Source organism: Manduca sexta, chromosome 16 (assembly GCF_014839805.1).
Source record: "Manduca sexta isolate Smith_Timp_Sample1 chromosome 16, JHU_Msex_v1.0, whole genome shotgun sequence".
Lineage (NCBI taxonomy): Eukaryota > Metazoa > Arthropoda > Insecta > Lepidoptera > Sphingidae > Manduca > Manduca sexta.
This window is the reverse complement of record NC_051130.1, coordinates 9468656-9491460: the sequence shown is the minus strand read 5'-3', so window position 1 is coordinate 9491460 and position 22805 is coordinate 9468656. Positions and strand designations below refer to the sequence as shown.

The window sequence follows — 22805 nt, the reverse complement described above, 5'->3', positions numbered from 1 at the left end:
CTGCAAATACAAATAAAATCATATAGTAATCACACTATACAATATTACTAATATTATGATTGCAAAAGTTTTTAAGTTAATATGCTACTTTAATGTAAAAGGGATTTAGATGAAAAAAAACTTAACATAAAGGCTTTTTATCTCAGATATGTTCGTGGTGGGACCTTTACTTCGAGGAAAAATATTAATGCGAGCAAAGCAGCGTGCAAAACCTAGACATTTATCACAAGAAAAGCATTATATTGGATATAGCTGACGCAGCTCTGGCGCCTAGATAGGTTAAGGCTAGGTTAGAGTAACATGTGCTACGTCTAATAGGCCTTGAATTGCGCAAATGGCTCGAAGATGTACCCCTGAAATTCAACTTTAGATAGACATCTATGTATACATAAAGGTAAAAAATTATACACATTTTACTAGTTACAAGGAGGTAGAAATTTAACTTATTTAAGACGAAAGACATATTTTTCTTAAGACAGTTAATAAACACAAATAATTTACTCATAAACATCTTTAACCAATCATTGGCAGTCGTTTCGATACAGCTAACTAAGTATACTATTCACTAGTAGAATTTCAACAAACGATACTAAAAATAAAATAAAACAAAAACAAATGTAATACAATGGTAACAAATAAAGGGATGTGGAACCCTCTAGTGTAATCACGGTTAAGTAAAAAGTTCCTTTGTTATTGATGTTTTCTATTTCTCTATAACATATTACAAATGTTACACAGTTATTTAAGCCTTGTATTCCAACAAAAAATTACGCGCGTTTTTGCACTAATGGCATTTTATTTCGTTCATTCACATGGGAGTGATTTTTGTGTGAAATTAAATATAAATAACCAATTCAATTAAGGAAATAAAACTGTACTATGGTAGTTAGCAGTAGCAAAGGATGAAATTTATAGGCAACGCACCCAACGCAACCTATAGGTACTAATAATATGCATAAAGGGTTTGGTAATCGTTCTAATGATATTTAGATTTTATATAAATTACGAACTACCTCGGTGTCCGAAACTAATCCGAGTGCCTCAGTGGCGTAGTTGTATTGCATGCGCGGTACGGCAGCGCTCTAAGGTCGTGGGATCGTATCTGGGTCGGGCAAAGAGATATTTGGGTTTTTCTGCTCAGTATCAACCCGGAGTCTGGAATTTGTGCGATATGGCGATAGGCTCGCCCCCTATCAGATTATGGGACGGAACACACTCGGCGAAAACTGGGTGCCCCAGTTGCACCTCTGCAAACTCCTTCGGGGATAAATGCATGATGATGATGATAAATTGCGAAAGGGAAGCCAACAGGAATTTCATTATATGGATCCTTCGCCATTTTAAGTTACTAGAAAATATACACTATAAAATCTATCATACTTTTGCAACAAGTCTCATAACAATATATTAAGACACACTAAAACATTTGTAAAAGCATTCGTTCTATATCAATTACCAAACACCAAGTTAAGAAGTTCCAACCTAATCAGATCGAATCACGAAGCAATTTAGTGAGAGTAAATAATTGGACAGCATCACGCAACGCGTCAAGAACACGTGTTCCCACTTAGTAACAAGTAAACTACAGAGAGAATAACACGAGTTTCTTTGTTACTGATTTTATTTGGCTTCGTAGCTTTAATCGATAAAAAAGAATTTTTCGATATTGTTGATTTATACAGATTGCTAGTAAGCGTAAATACCTTACCTGTATAAGTATTCGGACGTATCCCCGAAGGTGTGGAAAGCAAGCATGTGACCAGTCATAAGCAAGCCAAATCGAAATTGCAATATACGTGGGAACAAGTGTTGCTGACCCCACATATTTGTCGGAATAAGTAGAAGAAGTCGTCGAAGATTGTCGGAATAAGTAGTAAAAGGTTTTTCTGGGACAAAATACAGCTTTATATTTTCCCAGGTTGAAAAGTGGCCTATAGATTTCCGGTATGCAAAAAATTTCAAAGTCGGTTTCGTAGTTCTTGTGATTAGCACGTGCAAACAAACTCTTCAAGTTAGTATAGATTGTAATATTATAAGTTACTTTTTAATACAAATGATTTATTTGCAGATTCATCGTTACAAATATGATTCACGGATTTACGGAATGCCAACTTATAGAAATAAAATAACTTATTAATTTCTTACTGAATTTTAGTCAATATTTCTGCGTTAGAATTTATATGAGGTATATATTTCATTAATTTAAATAACAAAAACGAGTCCAATAACCCTATTGTCCGTAGTTTGATACTTGTTCTCGGTGTTGTAGACTTCATTGCACGTGCAACAGTATCGCTACGAAATTAACGGCTACGTGTCTACGTGCTACGCGCTACGAGCGTAGCAATGTACTGTAAGTTACTTCATCGAGCAAAGCATAATATGCTGAAATTTAATTTAGTAGTGACTTATTGCGTTAACTACGTCGATATGCAATAAAATCTATTTTATCCGACTGCACAAAAAAGTGGTATTATTTGTTGATAAAAATCACGAAGAATTAGACCAACATAGGAAATACATTTTTGGTTGAAGAATGGTGAAATAATTGTATTAATCAAACCAGATTTTGTACTTTGTATAATTTGTTGATAAAAATTAGAAGAAATTGACCAGCTTAGAAATTTTTTTTGGAAACTTGTGAAATAGTTGTATCAGTCAAACCAGATTTTGTACTTTCCTTTTCTGTATTAATGAGCACAATACGTTATAAAATCACTTACCCTCGGATCACTTAATAGATTATATCCCTACATCTCTACTAGATGTATCGAATAAAATAAATGGATGTATATAAGTGTCTCACGCCATATCGCTGTTCGGGATTCTCACGCTCGCGAACATTCATTATCGGGTCTAATTTACGATCGAGACACGGAACTGAACTTGTCTCATAAATCCAACGTTATCTTAAGAACTAATGACCAATATCACGAAAAGCTCTCTAAAGATCCTCTTGGAATGTCAATAAAGAATATATTTCCTTCTCCGTTTATCCCATTTTCTTGTAGGGGCTAGTCAATATACCTTTTTCCACGTAGGTAATAGAAAAAATTTGTATGTGTGTGTGTGTGTTTATGCCTGTCTGTGCCCTTGTACAGTAGTCGCTAGTCACATAGTCACACAAGCATATAATTTGATACATTATATTGTAATGCGAATATGGAATGGAAGAGCCGATAGGGGTCGACCGCCCCGAACCTTCGCATGTCAGATAGCTGACATTCTCAGTAAAGGCCAGGTTAAAAGAACCCGGAACCGGCGGGAATGCATGAAAAGATTAATGATGGTGGAGGAAGCGCGAGAAGTATGCCAGAATTGTGTAAAGTGGCAATCCATAATCTCTGCCTACCCCTATGGGATCCTATGGGATAGAAGCTTTACACGATGTAAGCAAAGCGAATTTATTCTGATATTACAGGTGAACCTTTAGCAACCAAATGTATACACAATTTGCTCGATGAAATTTACCTTATGTTATGTCGGTTATTTTACAATCATAAACGATTCGATCCCATTGCTCCTCCAATCAACAGAATAAAACAAAATATCAAAATATTAAACGACAAAACTAATTAAAAATTTTGCTTCGCAACCTAAAACAATAAAATATACGTTTACAAAACGCTTTCGCTCGTTAAATTCGTTCAACCGTTTCTGTCAGCTTTTTAGCTTTAATCTGTCTCCGGGGCGCTGTAGTAACGGCCTCATAAAATACCATAGGTTCATATTTTAAAGCTTTTACAAGGCAGCTACAATTAAAACAAAATAGACGATTGTGTATATATATATTGTACATACATTAGTTGTTCTGAAATATTGTGCTGTCTGTGACATATGAGCTACTACTACCTTTTATCCCAAAAAACTAAAGACCGTTTATTGTTCTAAGAGAGAAACTACGAGCAGTACCAAGATTAGAAGCTGCAATGCCCGGTGGAAAATATTCATCCATGAATCTTTTTTTTTTGCTTTGAATGACGAGACGAGCTTGCCGTACGCCTGATGCTTAGCAATACAACCACTCATAAACAGTAGAAACAGCATCCAACACCTTGAATTAAAAAGTATTGTATGGTATTCCACTGCGCTTGCCATCCTGAGACATGAGATGTTTAGACTTATTATTTCCAGTAGTAATACTGGCTACAATGTCCTTCAAACCGGAACACAACTGTAGCTACACGCTGCTGCTTGGCAGCGGTAATATTCTTTGCGATAACACCTATCCAGGCGGACTCTCACATTTGAGAGACCTACCACCAGTAAACCTGCTACTATGAAACGTTATCAATTTGACTCATTCACCAAATATTACATGCAAATACTTACCTGGTCGCCCATGCCGGTGATGATCGGCGTGTTCCAGTAAGCCGCGAGCCTCGCGACTGGCTCCAGGGCGAACGCGCACGCCGGTCCGATGAACGCGATGACGTCATCTTTGAAGTGCATATCAGCTGCCAGCCCTGGTGCCACGGCCCCGGAACATGATGGGTAGCTGTTAAGTACATTTACATTATAGTTAAAGTTTCTAATGTCGTGTTATTTAAATTTCGGGACAACTCATTTTTTACCCGCTGATTCAAAGGCATATTAGGTATAACCTATACTAATATTATAAATCTAAAGAGTTCGACGTTTCATTTGAACACACTTATCTCAGGAACTAAATCGATTTTTTTTTTTCACTAAGAGGAAGCTACAATACTCCTAGGTGATTTAGGATACTTTCATCCCAGGAAAATATTTATCCCAGAAAACTTTATAACGCGGGCAGAACCGCAGGCATAAGCTAGTATATAATATAGTAGTCGTGGCTTACCAAACATGCGAGATACTTACTCGTCAATCAATAAAAAAAATATACAGGATTTTGTTTAATTAAAAAAACCTCAGGCGGCAATAAAATATGACGAAACGATAAACTTTCGTAGACAAATTTAACTGCGGCAGTTTGGAGATGTCGCAAAACGTCACGCCGTTACGTTTTAATGGATATTGTAAATTAGAAATTATAAACGCGGTCGCCTGAACTTAGCAATAGAATAATTCGAACTCATTTCTTAACTTTCGTTATGAATTATATACGCACAACGTCTTTGGTAAAATATTAAAGGTAAAAAAGATAGGTAGGTAGGTAAAAAACGTCGGGAGAAAATTAAAACATAAAAACCGCGATAAAAATCGAAAAAGAGTTTAATTTTAATGAAAATATTTTTTACAAAAAGACGGCAAACGAACATTACTTATTGTCACTGGTCTCTCACTCCCATTAAAAAATACTAGAGATTTTTTTTATCCATAGGAAACCTTTATCGTTTATCGAGTACAAAGCTTGGTCGATAGACAATGCCAAAGAAAATTATAATATATATGGGACAATGCCTATGGCTTTCAGCTGGCCTACACACTATGTAAGTTTAAATAAATAAAAGTTTCAGAACTTCACAGCAATATAATATCTTAGGTACGCCATTTGACAAATGAAACCAGCATCGTTGCGTACTCTCTGGCTGCTGTAGGAGCTTTGTTATGCATATTTCAAGGCATTCTCCAACAGACTGAGTTCTTCAATACCCATATTAAATATGACCTTTAGATTTACATGTTACAAAAATGCTTGGTACCCATAGATACCATAGTCATTAAAAATAAATTTAAACATATACTCGGTACAACTCCTTTACGTATCATAACATCCGCACAAATAAATTATTTATTGAAATATAAATTATTGTTTAAATTAAAAACAAACACTGCTTTTTAATTATTTCAAAGTAGATAATCTATCGAAAACCTCTATAATCTGTATTTGTGCCATAAAATAAAATAGCGAAAGTTAATTTAAAATGATAGCTCTTATTTGTTCGCACAATTTTGGCTTCACTTGAAATCCCATCTTCTAGTATATACAACATTCGAAAGCATCTTATTTCACTAAGAAATTTGATATCATTTGAACGTTTTGTTCATAAACTTTGTTTCGAACTGAATTATCTCCAGTTTGTTGTTTAACAGATATTAAATATGATATTAAACTTCAAGCCGGCATTTTATAATAATGTAAGTGAAATCTTATGATGAATTCACTGACTTTAAGACGATATTAATTTTTACTGGCACGGTATTTTCTCCACTGCATCCGATAGTAATCACGATGCCGTCCAGTATCGAACAATATTTTATAATTATAATGTACTTACTTTTCAATTTTGTTTATTCCCTTCTTTCTTTTATTTGTTTGGGCGTTACACGCGTCGGCTTGGCAATAGCTTTCAAACAATTTACATGAACATTTTTTTTGTAAAAAAAAGTACGCTTTAATGGTTTATGTAGTTAATATTAATACTGGTGTTATTTTTTTTGTCAATGCATGCTGTGACACCTTAAAATGTTGTGCATTTAAACATATTATTGCTGTTATATTTTATTGGAGCTAGTTATAACGTAACAACTACTGGTTGTCCTTATTTTAAATAAATAGACAAATCCTACTAATCCTACTAATATTATAAATGCAAAAGTTTGGGAGGATAGATGGATGTATGCATGTATGTATGTTTGTTCCTCTTTCACGAAAAAACTACAGAACGGATTTGGATGAAACTTTACAGTTATATTGTTTATACCTCAGAATAACACATAGCCTACAATAACGATATATTATATCAAGGAGGTCGGAACAAAAATATCCCGGAAAACTCCTTCACGCTTGCGAAGCCGCAAACAAAAGCTAGTTAAATAATAGTACCACTCAGTATTATACCTTTGACCATTATAATTTAAAGTACAAAAAACATACCTGCCCTGCACCTTCTGAAGTTCAATGCCATGATGCGCCAGGAACTTCTCATTAACTTTGTTCAAGGCCAGGTCTACCGCTGGACCGCATCTCTCCAGGTCGAAAGGGGAGTCCAGCCGGGACGCCATTAGCACCCCAACTTTATACACTGTCTTGTTCAACACGGAACCGGTCAAAACCGGATAGAACAGGAACATGCAGGATAGTTGTACGAAATGCATTTTCTTATTAGTCATGCTTTATAATTTAGATTCAGTTATGAATATTGTTTCAGAAGTCTTGTTATTAAGAAAACTTTTTTTAATTCACATCTAATTATTCTAATCTAAATTTGAATAGTAAGTATGTTGTTAAGTTAGTTGTCACTTAATTTTAGAATTACAAGATAAATTATAATTGTTTTTTTAAGTTATATCAAACATCGCAAACAATAAAACCCCTATTTTTATTATTAATATTATAATAGTAAAACGTTCAATTTTACGTTAAACTTTAACACGCGTCACAAGATATTTCGCGCCTTTTCGCGGAGAGTGAAGCGAGCGTTTGCCGCCAACACACGGCTCTACTGACCGCTAGCTTCTGAAAGGGGTGGCACTCTGTAGCCCGGAGACAGTCAACAAGTCTTTACAACCCTTACCAAGCTTACACACACTGAGATTTAAACAATTTCTTATCGTTATCAATTGTACAAAATTAATATAAGAACACACTTTTTCCTTACTACCATATATTTTGTTTACGTTTCCATACGGAAATATTTTTAAAGTTGTCGAGTTGATTTCCATTATACTTAAAAAATGATATCGATTTTTACCATATTTTAAAAATATGATTTAAATATAGTAAAAATGTCCTGTATATTTAATTAGAAATAAAATATAACACCAATTTCGTAATTGTCTCGTGCAAATTAAATTAAAAACGCAATTTCGAATGTATATTATGTCGTTTGAATTTACGTCAATGTATTATGTACACAAAAATCTACACAAAGGTTTTCAGTAAAGAAAACTCAGGGGATTATGAGCTTTTGCCTTTTGTAACGTAAATAGAAATTCAAAGAAGAAAAGAAGTAGCCAATAAAAGCTCGACACGCGCATACGTAACTTAAACGACTTGCAAATTTCTCTGTTACGAAACACAGGAATCTGTTGTGTGTATAAGGTTTATTATCACAAAGATTGCTTTTTAAAAACAGTTTGTTTCGTGAAAAGAAAAATTTGGTTTATTGAAAAAGATGTATTTGCTTATATAAGTTTTTTTTTTAATATAAGGAGTTGGTCGCTGTAAAGAGTAGATAACATTTATAGTGCACATTTAAATGAGCCGAAGTAGAAGTCAAGATTTTAATTCTTGCCCTAAGGCCAATATTTAGGTGAATAACAACAATTTGAATTTGAGTGTGTTAATTACTATACATCGCGTTTTATTATTATAATTAGGCAGCTGCTTATTATGTACTCCTAGAGCTATAAAGATGCAACTTAGTTTTGCTCTAAAGCACGGTATTCATGGAGACGCTGTCTAATTATGATCACCTTCTTAAGATAGTCGCTATATAAGTAATAAACTAATATTACGATTACATCAGCTCAATTGACATCTTGTCACAGTGTAAGTAAGTATAACCAATTTTGACAGCTGAGTTTTATTTATTAAACAACGCCGACATAGCATGGAACACGCTCTTAAATGATGATTTAAACTTGTTTATTAATTAGTATACATTAAATGACTTGAAATTCTACTCGAAGAAGAGGTTTATTATAATTATTAATATGGCCCCTCCTTCTCCTTTGCAGACTTTACCGCCTCACACATATCACTACAACTCCTGTAAGCCAGGATCAGCGGTGGCATGCATTTTATGACACCGACCAGTGAAGTTCAGCTAGTCTCAGACAATAATGTCCTCAACACGTAACGAAATTAATCAAATAAAAACATAGGGACAATTCATATTTCCAACTCTTGGAAATATGAATTGTTGAATGGTTTGCGCCCTTGTCACGGGCCATACGATTGCTTAATACTATATTTCAGAACTTGGATATATTTATATGTAACCTGTCAGAATTTACTGAAAGGGCTCATAGATGTATTGAAATAAATGATTAAAATTAAATTTGTATAACATCGCATTACTATCAACTGTTATGGTGTTATAATGTGGGTAAATCAATAAATAAATAAAAAATTATGGACTAAGGAGGCATTTTAACCTCAAATATAGGACCCGTAGTATTGTCAAATTTCATGAAAGTCAGTACTCGCGTAATATTAAGCTGACCATTAGCTTGTGTCTGCTTGGGCTATAAAAATATCCCCGTGCCTTAACTGGCTAGTTTCAAATACGTTGTTTTGATATCAAAACTTGATATCTCCGTAACAACGCACTTAGCGTCGTAAACCGGCCAACACTGGCCCTACTTCAATATATCTTCTATCCCTTTCGTCTGTATAAGGATTTATACCTCCATCCCTTTGCCTCGTGAAAAACTTTATCACGATATCACGAGAACACTTGGTCAGATCGTAAAGGGCGCGTATCGATGGCCCTTTAACGCGCAGTCGTTATTTCTTACACCCTTTATTAATAGACGTGTGGGAGAAAGGGATTACGCTATATATATCGGAAGTATATCACACGTGAACCTCAGATTAATTCATTCTGTGTCGATTATCGCCCATATTAGGTATCGATCGTCTGATTTTTCGATCGATCCCGAAAATGTACTAATGAGAATGAAGGTTTTTTGAGAACTTATTTTAATTGGTTTATTCTAAGGATCGGGTCGAAGATTGTGATCGTTTATTAAAAACAGATGTTAGAAATCGATAAGAATGCGTTTCCATTACCAGTTATTTCTAATTAATTCGCTATGAAATGCACAATTACTTCGTAATTTGTTTTCTACATAGAGGTAATTACACTTCAATTACTTCGTGGAATAGATATCCCACTGCACCTTCAATCTTATCATCTTTGCTGTAATGTCCCTTCCAAAGTTATTGCTATTGTTTTTTTGGAATTTATTTTATATCTATCCGGATAGCGACAAGGTGTTAAAACCCACGATAGTAGCCGACGTAAATGTGTCGTGTTAGGATCAGCCTGTGCATATCCGGTTTCAACAGGCCGGCATAATTGTAACGACTGCCGAGGGGTAATCATCTCTCGTCAGTCGACATTCTATTGGTCCCCACTCCATGTACCATCAGTGGTTTCACTTTGCTATGCACGTATAAAAAAGGACCTTAGTTACCTACATTACACATGAATATGTTAAGTCTTCTCAACGTGTCAAAGGATATAAATAACACACAAAACAACATTCGAAACATGACATTTATTCAACAAAACCTCTACACATCGCTTACATGTTTCCATAAAATACATTACAAATACGAAGGTACTATTTGGTGTTATAAATTATTACAATTAACAAAATAGGTACATCATGTATTTATAAATATATCGAACGAACGAAAATTACAACAATTTATACAATTATATAACATATAAAATTTATTTCATCTCATTTGTACATAAAAACACGAAATATTTTTTTCATTTTAATAATTTTCATAAATCTTTGCATTATTGTTCAAATCACCTACGCTGGGTATAATATACTCTTAAATAACTCACTAAACTATGGAATATGTTAATTAAATATTAAAATTTAAATACAATTTTTTAAGCGTCAATTTCTATAACATACTGACTACTGGCAACGAACTATCAAGGTACACTAATTCGTGCGTTGGATTTTTAACGAAATTACAAAGGCGCGTGTCCACAGTGCGAGGAGGATTTGCCAAGACCACACATTTATCTCATGTATTAAATATTTTCTATTTTTAACGTGTTGTGTAATTGTTTCAATGATAAAAGTTCCCGAGATTAATTTATAATTGAAAGCATAATTTTAACACAATAAAATAAATAATAGACTTCATTCGTGGTGCAATATATTCGAATATAAAAAAAAATCGAAATCCATTAACTTCACAATTACATAAAAACAAGCGTATTTCGTACATTCTGCCATTATTAATCTCGAGGCGAGACTGACTCATTGTAATCACCTGCCCATATCATTTCATCAACTTTTACATATTATTATCTATAAAAACAAATCTTCACTATATTCCAATACATTCAAGATCATTATCCCATTCCCCGCACTGCAACACGCCTACAACCGCCTCAAACAAAACCTACACTACTTGAGACAAATTAGGCCACAGTAAATATTCAAATCATTATTAATAAACAACGAGGATTTGTTCCATAACACTAATAACCACTACGTTAAACATTGTTTACTATCCGCCTATTGGTAAAAGATCTTATACCTTACACTAACAAAAAACTGTTGGGCGTTCAAGTATTGGTGTTATAAAAAATATATGCAATCGAAATTGTTTAGGCCACGGCATTATATAACAGCTGATTTTGACAGGTTAGTCTTGGAATCTTTAGGGGCGGGAGTTCAACAGTGGACTTTCAAAGGCAGATGATGATGATGACATAGTGGGAGCAGGACACAAAATGCATTTTTTATACTATTTGTATTGGTATAAATCAGTGTGACTGCTCCATTATCATCTTTGATAAAATTTATATCTAAAAAATTTTAGGGACATTTTTGCACACCTCATCTGGTAGTCTTTACAGTATCAATTGCAAATACTTCCCACATAATACTAATACATTAATCCAACAGTAAGGATAAACATCGAGCGATAGTCTTATGAACAAAATTTTAGTTTTACATAACGTACAACATATAGAAGAAAAAATATTTTCACCAATCACAACGTAAGACACAAAAAAAATCTATAACTGTACAAAACAATAATGACTAGAATTAGAACCTAGATTAAAAATAGTGCCTTAATAAGTCATCAAACATATTTAAGTTCAATATATATAAATATTATATTATATTTCATATTCACTGTGTGTTTTAAGTATATATTCGGATACACTAATTCCATTTTATTGTTATCCGCATTGTAAAATGTACCTTATTTCATATAAACAAAAGCCCTTTAAACCTTGGATTTTTTATTGCAGTGAATGAGAAGATGAACCGTTCACCTGCTGTAAGCAATATGACCACAGTATAAACAGTAGTAACACCATACAGAACTTTGAAATACAAAGTACTGCGCGGCACTTCACTGCGCTCGTCAACCTGAGACATGATGTTATGTTTTAAAATGCCCAGTAATGCCCAATTTGAACAAGTATCAGACAAACCTTAAGCATACTATTCCAAATATATCGCTTTAAAATTAAAAAAAGATGGCTTAGTGTATCCGAATAACCACGGATTAATAAATTAATCAGAAGACATAAAGACTTCTCTCTTTACATAATGTAAAGGCGTCGACGCCGGCAGTGCCGCAAAGCTCAATTCGCTTATGAATACTTTTAATACGACAAAATATATCCTATTTTGACACTGTCTTATTGCACTGGGGTATTGGAACTCAGCTGTACCCAGCTTTATGGGTTTCGTGGACAAATTACTTGATTATGATTATTTTCAAGTTTGGAATGTGGTGCCATTCCACAATTTTTTTTTTTATTCTAAATATGTGTGTGTAGAGTGGCCAGTATTTTTAACGACCGTTTAAAAAAAAACAATGAATGTTCTGGTATAACTTTGAAACATTCTGCCTTTTCCTTTACTATAAATATATTACTTTACCTGCCCAACATTCAAATAAACAATTAAGCTGTTTTACATCGATATCTCTTATATTATTCTATCCCCTCTACAAGCAGATAAGCCAATTCGTAAATGTAGTTTAAGATGGCCCTTCGGTTAAAGGCACTGGCGTCGGTTTCGGCTCGCTTTATAGCCTTTAGAATAAATTAATATCGACATATTTTTTATTTGCCTTCCATTCGATAATTCATACAATTCGCCTGTATATCGATATCGTATCGAATATTTAATGTTACAATTTCATGTACACCTTAGCCAAACGCCCAAAATCAATTCCCTTTACCATTATCTAAACCCATGAAAATAATTCACACAAGTGATTGATCCCCGAAACTGCAGACACACCGTACACGATAACCACTACATTAAAATTTGTGCGTATCGACCTAATATTACAATACAATATCAACTTCAAACATTTTCCCACATCACTAAGGCGCAATGTAATCAAGTGTAACAGTATGACATTTGGTTTTCAACAATTTAAATATTTATATACCAGTTTCATTATAAGAATTAAAAAAGTACTAATTGCAAAAAAACGGAAATTCAACGTATAACGCAATAGTTTAAGAAAAAAAACTTTTTTTCACTTGCAATATCTGTTAAACTTGATTATCCTGCACAAGGGTATTTACTCATTACATACACCGATTACATTAGATACTAATATTTAATATAAATATATTTTTAATTTTTTTATATACTTATTGCTGTTTCTGTCACACAGATTAAACGAAGAGCTCGATAGATCTCACTTATATATTTTAATTGTACTTTAAGGTAAAAAGGATTGTTACAATTATATACCGTCAACGTAAACCATCCTGTATAAAATGTGCTTTGGTTGTAAATAATATGAAGTTATGGCATAAAATACATGGAATTTGTTTACCTACAAGGTCCCCTATAAACCACGAACCACATACAACTACATAACCACATAATGTACACAGCTAAACATTCAAATTCTAAATGAAATACTATGGTATATAACTACAAGTTGCCAAATAATTTCCTAAATATATTTATTGCTTTCGTGGGTTCCTTTACGCGGAAGACATCTGCTCTAAGCATTTGTGTTTCAGGCCTTTATATTTTACATAAATACGTAATGCATACTTGATAAAATTAATTAAACTTCTAAGAAAAGTGATAACGTTAGATTTTATCACATTAGTGAAGACCGTTATACATAAGTTTTAGAAAAGGTTTACTACGCTTCTAGTTCCTTCATGCCTTTATTTGAATAGAAAGTTTATACATTTGTTCTCGGAAAATCTTGATTGCCTTACTGTCGCCTTTATATTCTTGTGTATACATCAAGTATTTCGTTTAAAAATCCAAAACTTAAGGCGTTCCCATACATATTACGTATTAAATTATATAATACACAATTACTAAATCTGTAAAAGGCATTACGGCACGTAAAATAAAATCATCATAACACATCGGTGTTCCGTCAAAAAATAATTTAAGTACATCCTCCACTTATCTAAATAAACTTGCGTACATTTCAGTACATTGGGGGACAATCTAAAAGGCACGATCAAAACATCAAAAAAAAAAATATAAAAAATCGACTCATCGAGTTCGCAACACTACACATTATATTTCATTGTCTATGATACATATTATGAACTCTATGGTTTTAATTAAACCTAATAGAAACACACATAGGCCTGGCTTACAAATTGGGGATATAATAGGAAGCTATGTATTCTAAATTCAAATTTACCTAACTAGGATCTTTTAAGAGGTAGAACTATGGCAAACTCGTTAAGATGGCGCGCCACGATGGCAGGTATACTAAATGCATCAAATATGGCAATCAATCTAATACTTTTGAGTTTTAAATTATTAATGGTTCTATAGTATTAACCATTAACAGTTTTAACAACACATTTTTACTGTCATGGAAAGGTAAACCAATTATATTCGTATCCCTATATAATTTTACTTTTGTTCAAGGCTAACTCAATAGTGTGGCGATTAAGCGAACTAAATTCATAATATTTAATGTCATCGCTGCTCACCATTTCACAATATGACTCATAAAAATTGTTATTTATTTCTAGTACTCACTTTCATTGAGCAAATAATGTAAGGAAAATCTTTTGAAAAATTACAAAAATAGCAAGTTACCAAAAGCCATCTTTATGCTATGTTGGTAGAGGTCGCTATTTTAAACTCGCAGTAGTGCTTGGCAGCAAAAAACATTGTAAATATAGCTTTTGAAAACCATTGTGTGGAGGTAGCGGGAGTAGGCACTGGCTTGATATGCCGTGAAGAGACAGGATAACAAAGCGAACCACAAGGCTAGCGTCGACTAGACCGGAATCCAAGTGCCCTGAATCTAGTGTGTAATGTATTTTTAATGAACGCAGTTTCATAGACTAGCGACTTGATTCCATTCAACTCGAAGAGGCCAGCCCTCGTTAGCCACTATGCAAACTTCTTTTAATCTTGTGCTAATCAATTCAGAGATTAAGTCTCCTTGAATTATTGTTAGAAGCAAACATTAAAACTATAAGCAGTTGAACTGTATAAATAAAATACAACGCTACGATTATTATAGTAAGATTTAAAATATTTTTGCAGATATTTTTTAAACATGTATAACTCTAGTGAGCCATAGATTTTTGAAGACTTTTATAGAACTTTAGGAACGAGGGAATTACAACTATAGGCATTTTGTATGCTGTAAATATATTTTTTTGTTTTTTTTTTTCTCTTTGACCATATTATTTATTTTTGAGCCATTACTTAAATTTGAGTATAACTGGCTTTATATTTCTCTTAGAGCTTTTAATGGAAACTAATATAATGTCATACAAGATGTCCTTTTTATATTTTTGACACATTGACATATAGAAGGAACATTATTACAGACTTTATTGTTAAAGACAATATATAAAATTTAATGGTATTAAAAAATGTTTATAAATCCAAATTATTAATTAGTGTAAAAATAATTTATTATTTCCCGGACATACCAATTCTTGAAACAAAATAATTATTTAACTCAGTACCTTTAGCACATACAGACAATTTATTCAGAGTGTTGCATCCAACACGAAACAAAAACATAGAAATCATTGAAAAAAGGAAAGTAAAAAAAAAGGCATACATTGTATTAGAATAAGGAACACTCATTATTGGCATATTGAGATTAGCATCGAGACCACTTTTTTAGTCAATTCCATTAATCTAAGTGGTAGTGTCAAGACGACTTTTCAAATATCAAGATACCCGCTCGACATATCTATTACTGACATTCAATTAAGATCTTTAAGTAAGAGATCAGAGGAGTTACATTTCGCTATCATTTCTCAATGGTCAACAACTGGATACTGTGTAACGATTTTTATAGATTAAAAAATACGAGAACTGAGGCACATGGCTGATAATGCCATATTTAGAAGTTTTGTCTTAGAATGTTAGAGAATTTAGTGTTTAAATATATCACCATTCTTTTACATTGGCTTAATTTATAAGCCGAATGTGCTTGAATACACAAGAAAGTCAAACTTGCAAACTCTCAATACCGTCTTAGAAAATAACATATCTAATATTTTCAATCAGAATAAATCTTAAATGAATAGAAGGGTATCTCCGTATCCATGCCTTACAAGTATTTTTCACATCCCAATTAATATAGAATTCCTGCCTCTAACTCCTAACATATTTCAGTTCTCATCGCCGAGAAATAAAAGTCAAATTACAAATGTAATGCCTTTCAGTTATATCTCGCATATGTCCTTCTAGCGACGCGTTATGATGTTAAATACAACTCACAGTGTGGTGCAGTGTCTTGTTGGCGGTGTCGTACGGCGCTAGGGCGAGGTGTGGTGTCGGCGGCGGCGGCGGAATACGAGCGCGAAAATGCTGCGCAAGCGCCGCCAGCGACGACGTCCGCCGCTCGTCGATATACCAGTGCCCATTATCGATGACTGAAAAAAAAAAGCAAAGTTCAACATCGTCATTTTGTATTACATTTAAATTTATAATATAAAATTATTTGACACAAAAATGGTACATGTACCTGAGAAACGTAAGAGCAATGTTTATGAATTGATTACATTAACTAACTTTTATTCATAAGGCAACATTTACATACATTTGTTAAAAAACTGATATTTGCCAGTCATAATCACTAGACTGCCTCGGTGGTGATGGACTCGCCCCCTACCACATCAGGTCGGTACACACATTACGAAAAACGTTTACCCTAGTTTTAACACTGTCTTCGAGGATAAAAGGCACGCAAACTTAGGGATAAAGGCGCGATGTGTGTTTGTTTTTTATGAATCGCAATCTCAACCCATAATTCTTATGTTGAAACTATATGATCACCTGTCTTTGCCTCTCCAGCCGTCGTATCTCCCTGACGAGCGCGTGGAAGGCGTCATCGACGAAGTGTCGCAGCGCCGCCGACGTCTCATAGAAGGGACATCCCAGCTGGGTCGCCAACGCCTTGCCTTCCTCTGTCGTTACCTGCAATTATTATTACATTGTACATAGGTGTATATTAAAATTTCACATAAATCAGTTCTAAACATTTAACAACAGCCTTCAGACTGTCAATAATCTTACAAACAGTGAAACTAAGTAATTCCAAATAAACATTTCTTTTTCATATGTAAATAGATTATACATAATTATATAGGCGCAACTACTACACCAGCAATATGTGTTAGATATAATTAAAAAACATTGGTTAGACTTTATTGTATTATATTAACACATGTAATGTTGTATGTGCCAAGTTCACTATTTGAACATTAGATTAAACCTCCAATCTCATTGAACACTCTAACTGGCGTCCTCTAGCTTCTTAAGACCTTGATTATGAATTATCTAACCCACAATATGCAGTATCTGCTCACCTGTCTAAACCTGGGCGCCAAGTCTAGTTTGTTCCCGACGAGCACGAGCGGCAGCCGCTCCGAGGGCCGCGCCTGCGCAAGCAGCCGGCGGTACTCGGCGGCCGCGCGGAACGAGCGCCGGTCCGTCACTGAGTAGCACAGCACGAACCCCTCGCCGCACCGCATGTACTGCTCGCGCATCGCTGTGAACTCCACCTGGAACAAACATATGGTAATGAGGTATTCAACATAGCTGATTATACAAATAACAGAGATATATACATTATTATTTATTATACAGGTTTATGCTCCAAAACATTCTAATTTCCAGCTAAAATAGCTGAAAACATGAAACATTGTGAACTGCAACTTAAATATTTAAGAACTTAGAAATATTTTGAATATGTCATACCTGTCCAGCTGTGTCCAGTATGTCCAGCAGAGCTGGTTCTCCATCTATAACAGCCTGTTGCTGGTAAGAATCCTCTGGAATAAAATATTTTACATAAGTTTTATATATAACTAAATATTTCAGGTACTGGCTATGTTAATTAAAGACTATTCCTTAGGCTAATCAATATTTTGTTTTTTCGAAAAAATTTAACTAGCTTCAAAAATGTAAAAAGAATCGCTGATTTTGATACCAAAATGCAAAACAAATTACTGATTCTGAATATTTTTGATAATTTAACACTGCAAAAAATGGTGCTATGTCACCTTCACCACCTTTACATGAAGCCTTATAGTTGTCAATATTATACTAATATGAGACAGTCTATCTATGTGTAAAACATCGTCCCAATCTACTCAGCAATACCTCTAACAAACACACAAACATCTTGACAAACTTTAACATTTATAATATAAGGAAGATTAACAACTTCTTGGCAAAATACCCATACACTGACAAGAACAGGATGCTTTGAGATATTAAAAAAAAGTTTTTATAATATACAGTGGTAATAAAAATGTTGTTCATCCATATCATTTAATAAAGTCCCCATACAAAAGAATTGTTCATAACAAAATATATCAATTATCATTTCATACAGAGAAACACAAAATATATTAATATACCAACTATTAGTACTTTTAACAATATGTTTCAATCTTTTAGATAAATCATAAAATTTGGTCCATATTTGGTCTACAGATTTTTGTGATGGGCATTCATGAAACATGAGAGTCTATCCTGCTGAATGAGGGTTCCCATTATTGGTACAATGAGTATAATTGAGTTATATGTCTCTATATAATTTGTTTTTCTCTCCTTTTTTTGTATGTATTATACTGTTTTTGTCCCAGTAATATATCTTTCTTCCTTTCTTTTTGTCCCAATAATAAATCTTTGTTTCTTTTGTTTTTATCCCTATGGTAAACATGCAAAAAAACTTTCAATTTATTAAAGCAATCTATTTGTGTCCCCACAAAATTTAACTTTGATTGTTACTATGGAAACAAGATTAAGAAAAATGAAATGATATTTTAATAGCAAACTGATAAAATGCTGACTAGTGTGAACCATAAAACTTAATTACTACACTTCAAGCATAACTGTGCAATTACAATATCCTAAATATTAATATAATTTACATAAAGGATATGCACAATATGTTGACAACTGATATTGGTCACAAATGTAAATAAAATTCAAGGTTTTAGAAAGTACAATAGTTATTGAGAACTAAGAGGTAGTGTTGTTTGGATTTATTCAAACTTATGTATGAAGACTAAATAAATTAGGTGTAGGAAGCTCGTACCTATAGTCGGGTCATGGTAGTCCAAGAAGCTGTGGCTGACGAACTGCAGCGTGACCGCAGACTTGCCGACCCCGCCGTCGCCCAGCACCACGATCTTGTAGACGCGTAGGCCGCGCGACGTGCCCGCAGCCTCGCCCGCCATGCCGCCGCATGCCTGCGCCCCAGAGCCGCGCCCGCTCTCACTGCCGAGCCACCGCCATCGCCCGCCGCACACGCCGCCACCCGCCACCAGCACCACCGTGATGAATTTTATACAGACCGCACTAAAACGACACTATTTCATACACAGTGGATCATTTTGTTAAATATTAATAACACAAATCATTTATCTTCGACAAAAAATCGACAGCTGATTGAAGGCGATTGACATTTTCATTATTTTATGCCGTAAGGTTGGTAGTCTACGAACGCATTCATCGTAAAAAAATATTTATTTAGGAAATTACAAGCAATATTACAGATCCTTACTTATTCCAAAAATACAAATAAATAATTAGGGGACCGTATTTTCTTTTAAATAAAGCAAAGAATAAAATTCTTTAACTGCGTAATTACTTTATACACTGTTTCGAAAATATAAGACAGCAATTCTGAACGCACTTTGAATTTAATGACAGTCGCACGTTCGTAAATTTCTATTCAAAATAATAAGTTTATTGTTTTAAAACTATTTTTTATAGAAATTATGCATGGTTTATTCTACAATACTATTTTGGCGAATCCTAACGTTGTACTATTTTTTGATGAACACTTTATAATTAGTAAAATTGTATAACACTTTGGTATGTCTGGAAATATCCAGAGAATAGAACCACTACGTTAAGAAATATAGAACATTTGGTTTCATAACACACTCAAAACAAAAGTCAAAATTGCAAATGTCAATAAATATCTACCGTGTGAAATAAAGTTTGTTGTATTTTTGTAAACAATTGTTTATTGTCCTAATAATGGCTCATATTCAGTTTGTGGATGAATTAGTAAGAGAATATTTATTGTACCGAGGATTCACATCTACTGTAAAGGCGTTTGACAACGATTTAAAGGCTGATAAAGACAAAGGATTTCGAGTGGACAAAATAATCGAACAAATAATGCACTATATTAATACTTCAGATTTAAATGGTCTGAAGGAGTACTGGTCACATCTCGATAGTTTGGTGTTTTCCAAATTAGAGATCCATGTGCAACCTGGTGAGGAAAGATTAATAAAATATTGTGTTCTATGAATGATTACCTTTTTTTCGAAAGTATCCACCTACTGTGAACTTTACTTTTGGTTACTATTTTCAATTTAAAAGTAGCTCAGTTTATGGCATTTCATATAATCTGTTACATTAATTAAACAATCTTAAAAACATTTACTTAGAAAAATTAATAATGATTACCACCCTGGAAAGAGTGGCTTAGATAAATGTGTGGAATAGATGGATAATATTATATTATTAAATAATATGTTTAACCTATATATTGTTGATATAAATACAAAATATGCAATATTTACCACCCTTGAAACATTATTTTCCATAAATTATAAATAAAATGCTGTTTTATTTCATTTCAGCTGTACGTAAAATAGAATACAGTCTATACAAACTATACATAGTAACTGCATCACAGAGTGCTGGAGGCGTGAAGAATGAGAAGGTTGCAGAGTTTTACGTTAAGATGATACCGGAACTGCAAGGCCAGAGCGAGTGGAAGGACTGGTTCAGTACGTCTAGCATTTATCTAACACCAATTAGTTGATACTAAATACCTAATACCTAATAGAACTGTGAAAAAAAAATCTGATTTGATCATAGTTTTAATATTCATTGATCTCATTCTACATAGATCAGAATGTCAACAGTAAAAAAAAATTGATTAATTGTAAATAGTCAAAGTTACAATTTTTAATAGATACATATTGTAACTTTGACTTTTCAGATGACCAACACCTCAGTACCCCTGTGACTACGAAAGTTGCAGTCTTTGAAATTTCAAGAGAAAATAAAAATAAAAAAAGAGATATATTCTTGAAATTAATATAAATATATGAATTATATTTATAATTTTTTTGGAGATAGCATACAATCCAACCTGACTTAATATGGTCATGGAAAATAAATGCTGAATAAAAATAATTAAAAAGTAATATATAAAAATATTTATATGTTTAAATACAAAGCTTTACAAAATGGAGCTATCAAAAAGAACCCTAATTATGAATCTGCAATTGGGTACTTATGGCAACTTAATAGATTCCTATTAACTTATTTCTATAAAATAAAAATAAAGGTGATCTATAGAATAATCTCCAACCTTGCAATTTTATTGTTTTTATTAAATGTGGAATATGTTACTAAATAATATATTTCTTGTAAGGCGAAATATTTTATAAGCTCTCAGGTTACATTACTCTTGACAATCCTCATCTTCACCCAAGGACGCAAACTGGGAGGTGTAGGGAAGGGAAACTGGTCTCTGCCTATCGCCGCCCCCCTGCACTTTGCCTACACCCGGACAAAATTTGAAATTGGACCACCCCCTGCACCCCTCAGAGTTCGAAAGCTTACATAACTTTACATCTTCATTCCAGTTCTACCCTTCATATCAAAGCCCGAAGAGACTCCGACGTTCAGCATGTATTACACGCGCGCATGGCAAGACAGCGTGCTCGTCTCCCTGCACAACCTGCTGGCCACAGTGTTTCAATGCATGCCCCAACCCACGTTGACGAGCTACGAAAGTGATGCTGCGTTGGTCAAGCGGTTGCAGGATAAGTTGGCTGTTGTGTCTGGAAAGGTCAGTTTAGATATAAAACATACAAACATAGTACATCTATACTAATGTATAAAGCTGGTGTGATTGTTTGAATGCGCTTATCTCATGAATTACTAAATGGTCAATGAATTTCTATTAACTAATAGGAAGCTACATTACTAAAGAATATTAAAGGCTATGTTTTATTCCGGAAAACTATGAAAAAGAACTTTAAGTCAGAATTTTTTTTTCACGCGAGCCGAGCCTCATGCTAAAGCTAATATAATATAAACAATTACATCTACATCCAGTGTAGTTCAGCAGAGATTTGAGTGCCACATGCTACGATAGACACTTGTTTTTCCATATGTTTTAGAAAGACATGCCTTTTAATGTTACAAGATATATTTCTATACTCTGTAAAAAAATTACCCATTTGATATTCAGTTATATATTCTTTATTCAATACTAATTTAAAAAGTGACACCTCTATTTTCAGACCCAACAACAAACAGCAGAAAAAACTTCACCAATCGGACATCAATCGCGGTTAAGTCAATATTCAGAGCGTCTCAGTGGACCGTTACCTTTAGTGGATGACTTCTGCGCGGTACCCTCGGAGCAGTTAGACAGCGGAGTCAGAGAAGCTAAGGGACTCCGCGGTCTCCTTCGACAGATGGGAGGCAGTCCCGTCATGGGCAGGAAATCCGGCCGTTCGCAAAGCCAAAATTAATATTAGTTAATAATGTATGCTTTAAGTGTTATATTCATTCCTATGTTATATGTGATGATGAATTAATGTATTTTCGAGTAAATGATGTGACAAGTTTATGATTTTGTTATATAGTGTATGCTACTTCAGACTCCATTAAGTTTTTAG

At 33.8% G+C, this 22805-nt stretch overlaps 3 protein-coding genes across 3 annotated transcripts; 1 reads left to right on the top strand and 2 right to left on the bottom strand.

Moving 5' to 3' along the window:
• Positions 1-311: 311 nt before the first annotated feature.
• Positions 312-7023, bottom strand: LOC119189522 (atrial natriuretic peptide receptor 1-like). The gene is made up of 3 exons (XM_037439425.1): positions 6803-7023; positions 4333-4498; positions 312-353 (listed from the first exon to the last, which is right to left on the bottom strand). Exons 1-3 carry the CDS (start codon positions 7021-7023, stop codon positions 312-314), a joined length of 429 nt encoding a protein of 142 aa, XP_037295322.1.
• Positions 7024-10136: 3113 nt separating this feature from the next.
• On the bottom strand, positions 10137-19536 carry LOC115446500 (GTP-binding protein Rit2). Its single transcript, XM_030173167.2, has 5 exons — positions 19181-19536; positions 17833-17906; positions 17442-17636; positions 16909-17049; positions 10137-16505 (listed from the first exon to the last, which is right to left on the bottom strand). The coding sequence occupies exons 1-5, from the start codon at positions 19320-19322 to the stop codon at positions 16389-16391; spliced, it is 669 nt and encodes a 222-aa protein (XP_030029027.1). The 5' UTR covers positions 19323-19536; the 3' UTR covers positions 10137-16388.
• A 494-nt stretch (positions 19537-20030) lies between these two features.
• On the top strand, positions 20031-22767 carry LOC115446499 (WD repeat-containing protein 91). Its single transcript, XM_030173166.2, has 4 exons — positions 20031-20374; positions 20745-20894; positions 21762-21967; positions 22425-22767. Exons 1-4 carry the CDS (start codon positions 20131-20133, stop codon positions 22656-22658), a joined length of 834 nt encoding a protein of 277 aa, XP_030029026.1. The 5' UTR covers positions 20031-20130; the 3' UTR covers positions 22659-22767.
• Positions 22768-22805: the final 38 nt, after the last annotated feature.

Bases quoted from the DNA above. Each gene is read 5' to 3' on its own strand.
- LOC115446500 (XM_030173167.2), bottom strand. From the start codon at position 19,322: ATGGCGGGCGAGGCTGCGGGCACGTCGCGCGGCCTACGCGTCTACAAG. The intron at 17,637-17,832 runs GTATGACATATT...TGTTTGTTCCAG, and splicing joins TACTGGACACAGCTGGACAG to GTGGAGTTCACAGCGATGCG. The intron at 16,506-16,908 runs GTGATCATATAG...TTTTTTTTTCAG, and splicing joins GGCTGGAGAGGCAAAGACAG to TCATCGATAATGGGCACTGG.
- LOC119189522 (XM_037439425.1), bottom strand. From the start codon at position 7,023: ATGCATTTCGTACAACTATCCTGCATGTTCCTGTTCTATCCGGTTTTG. The intron at 4,499-6,802 runs GTATGTTTTTTG...TGTACTTAACAG, and splicing joins CTTCAGAAGGTGCAGGGCAG to CTACCCATCATGTTCCGGGG. The intron at 354-4,332 runs GTAAGTATTTGC...GTTGAATTTCAG, and splicing joins TCACCGGCATGGGCGACCAG to GGGTACATCTTCGAGCCATT.
- LOC115446499 (XM_030173166.2), top strand. From the start codon at position 20,131: ATGGCTCATATTCAGTTTGTGGATGAATTAGTAAGAGAATATTTATTG. The intron at 20,375-20,744 runs GTGAGGAAAGAT...ATTTCATTTCAG, and splicing joins AGAGATCCATGTGCAACCTG to CTGTACGTAAAATAGAATAC. The intron at 21,968-22,424 runs GTCAGTTTAGAT...CTCTATTTTCAG, and splicing joins TGGCTGTTGTGTCTGGAAAG to ACCCAACAACAAACAGCAGA.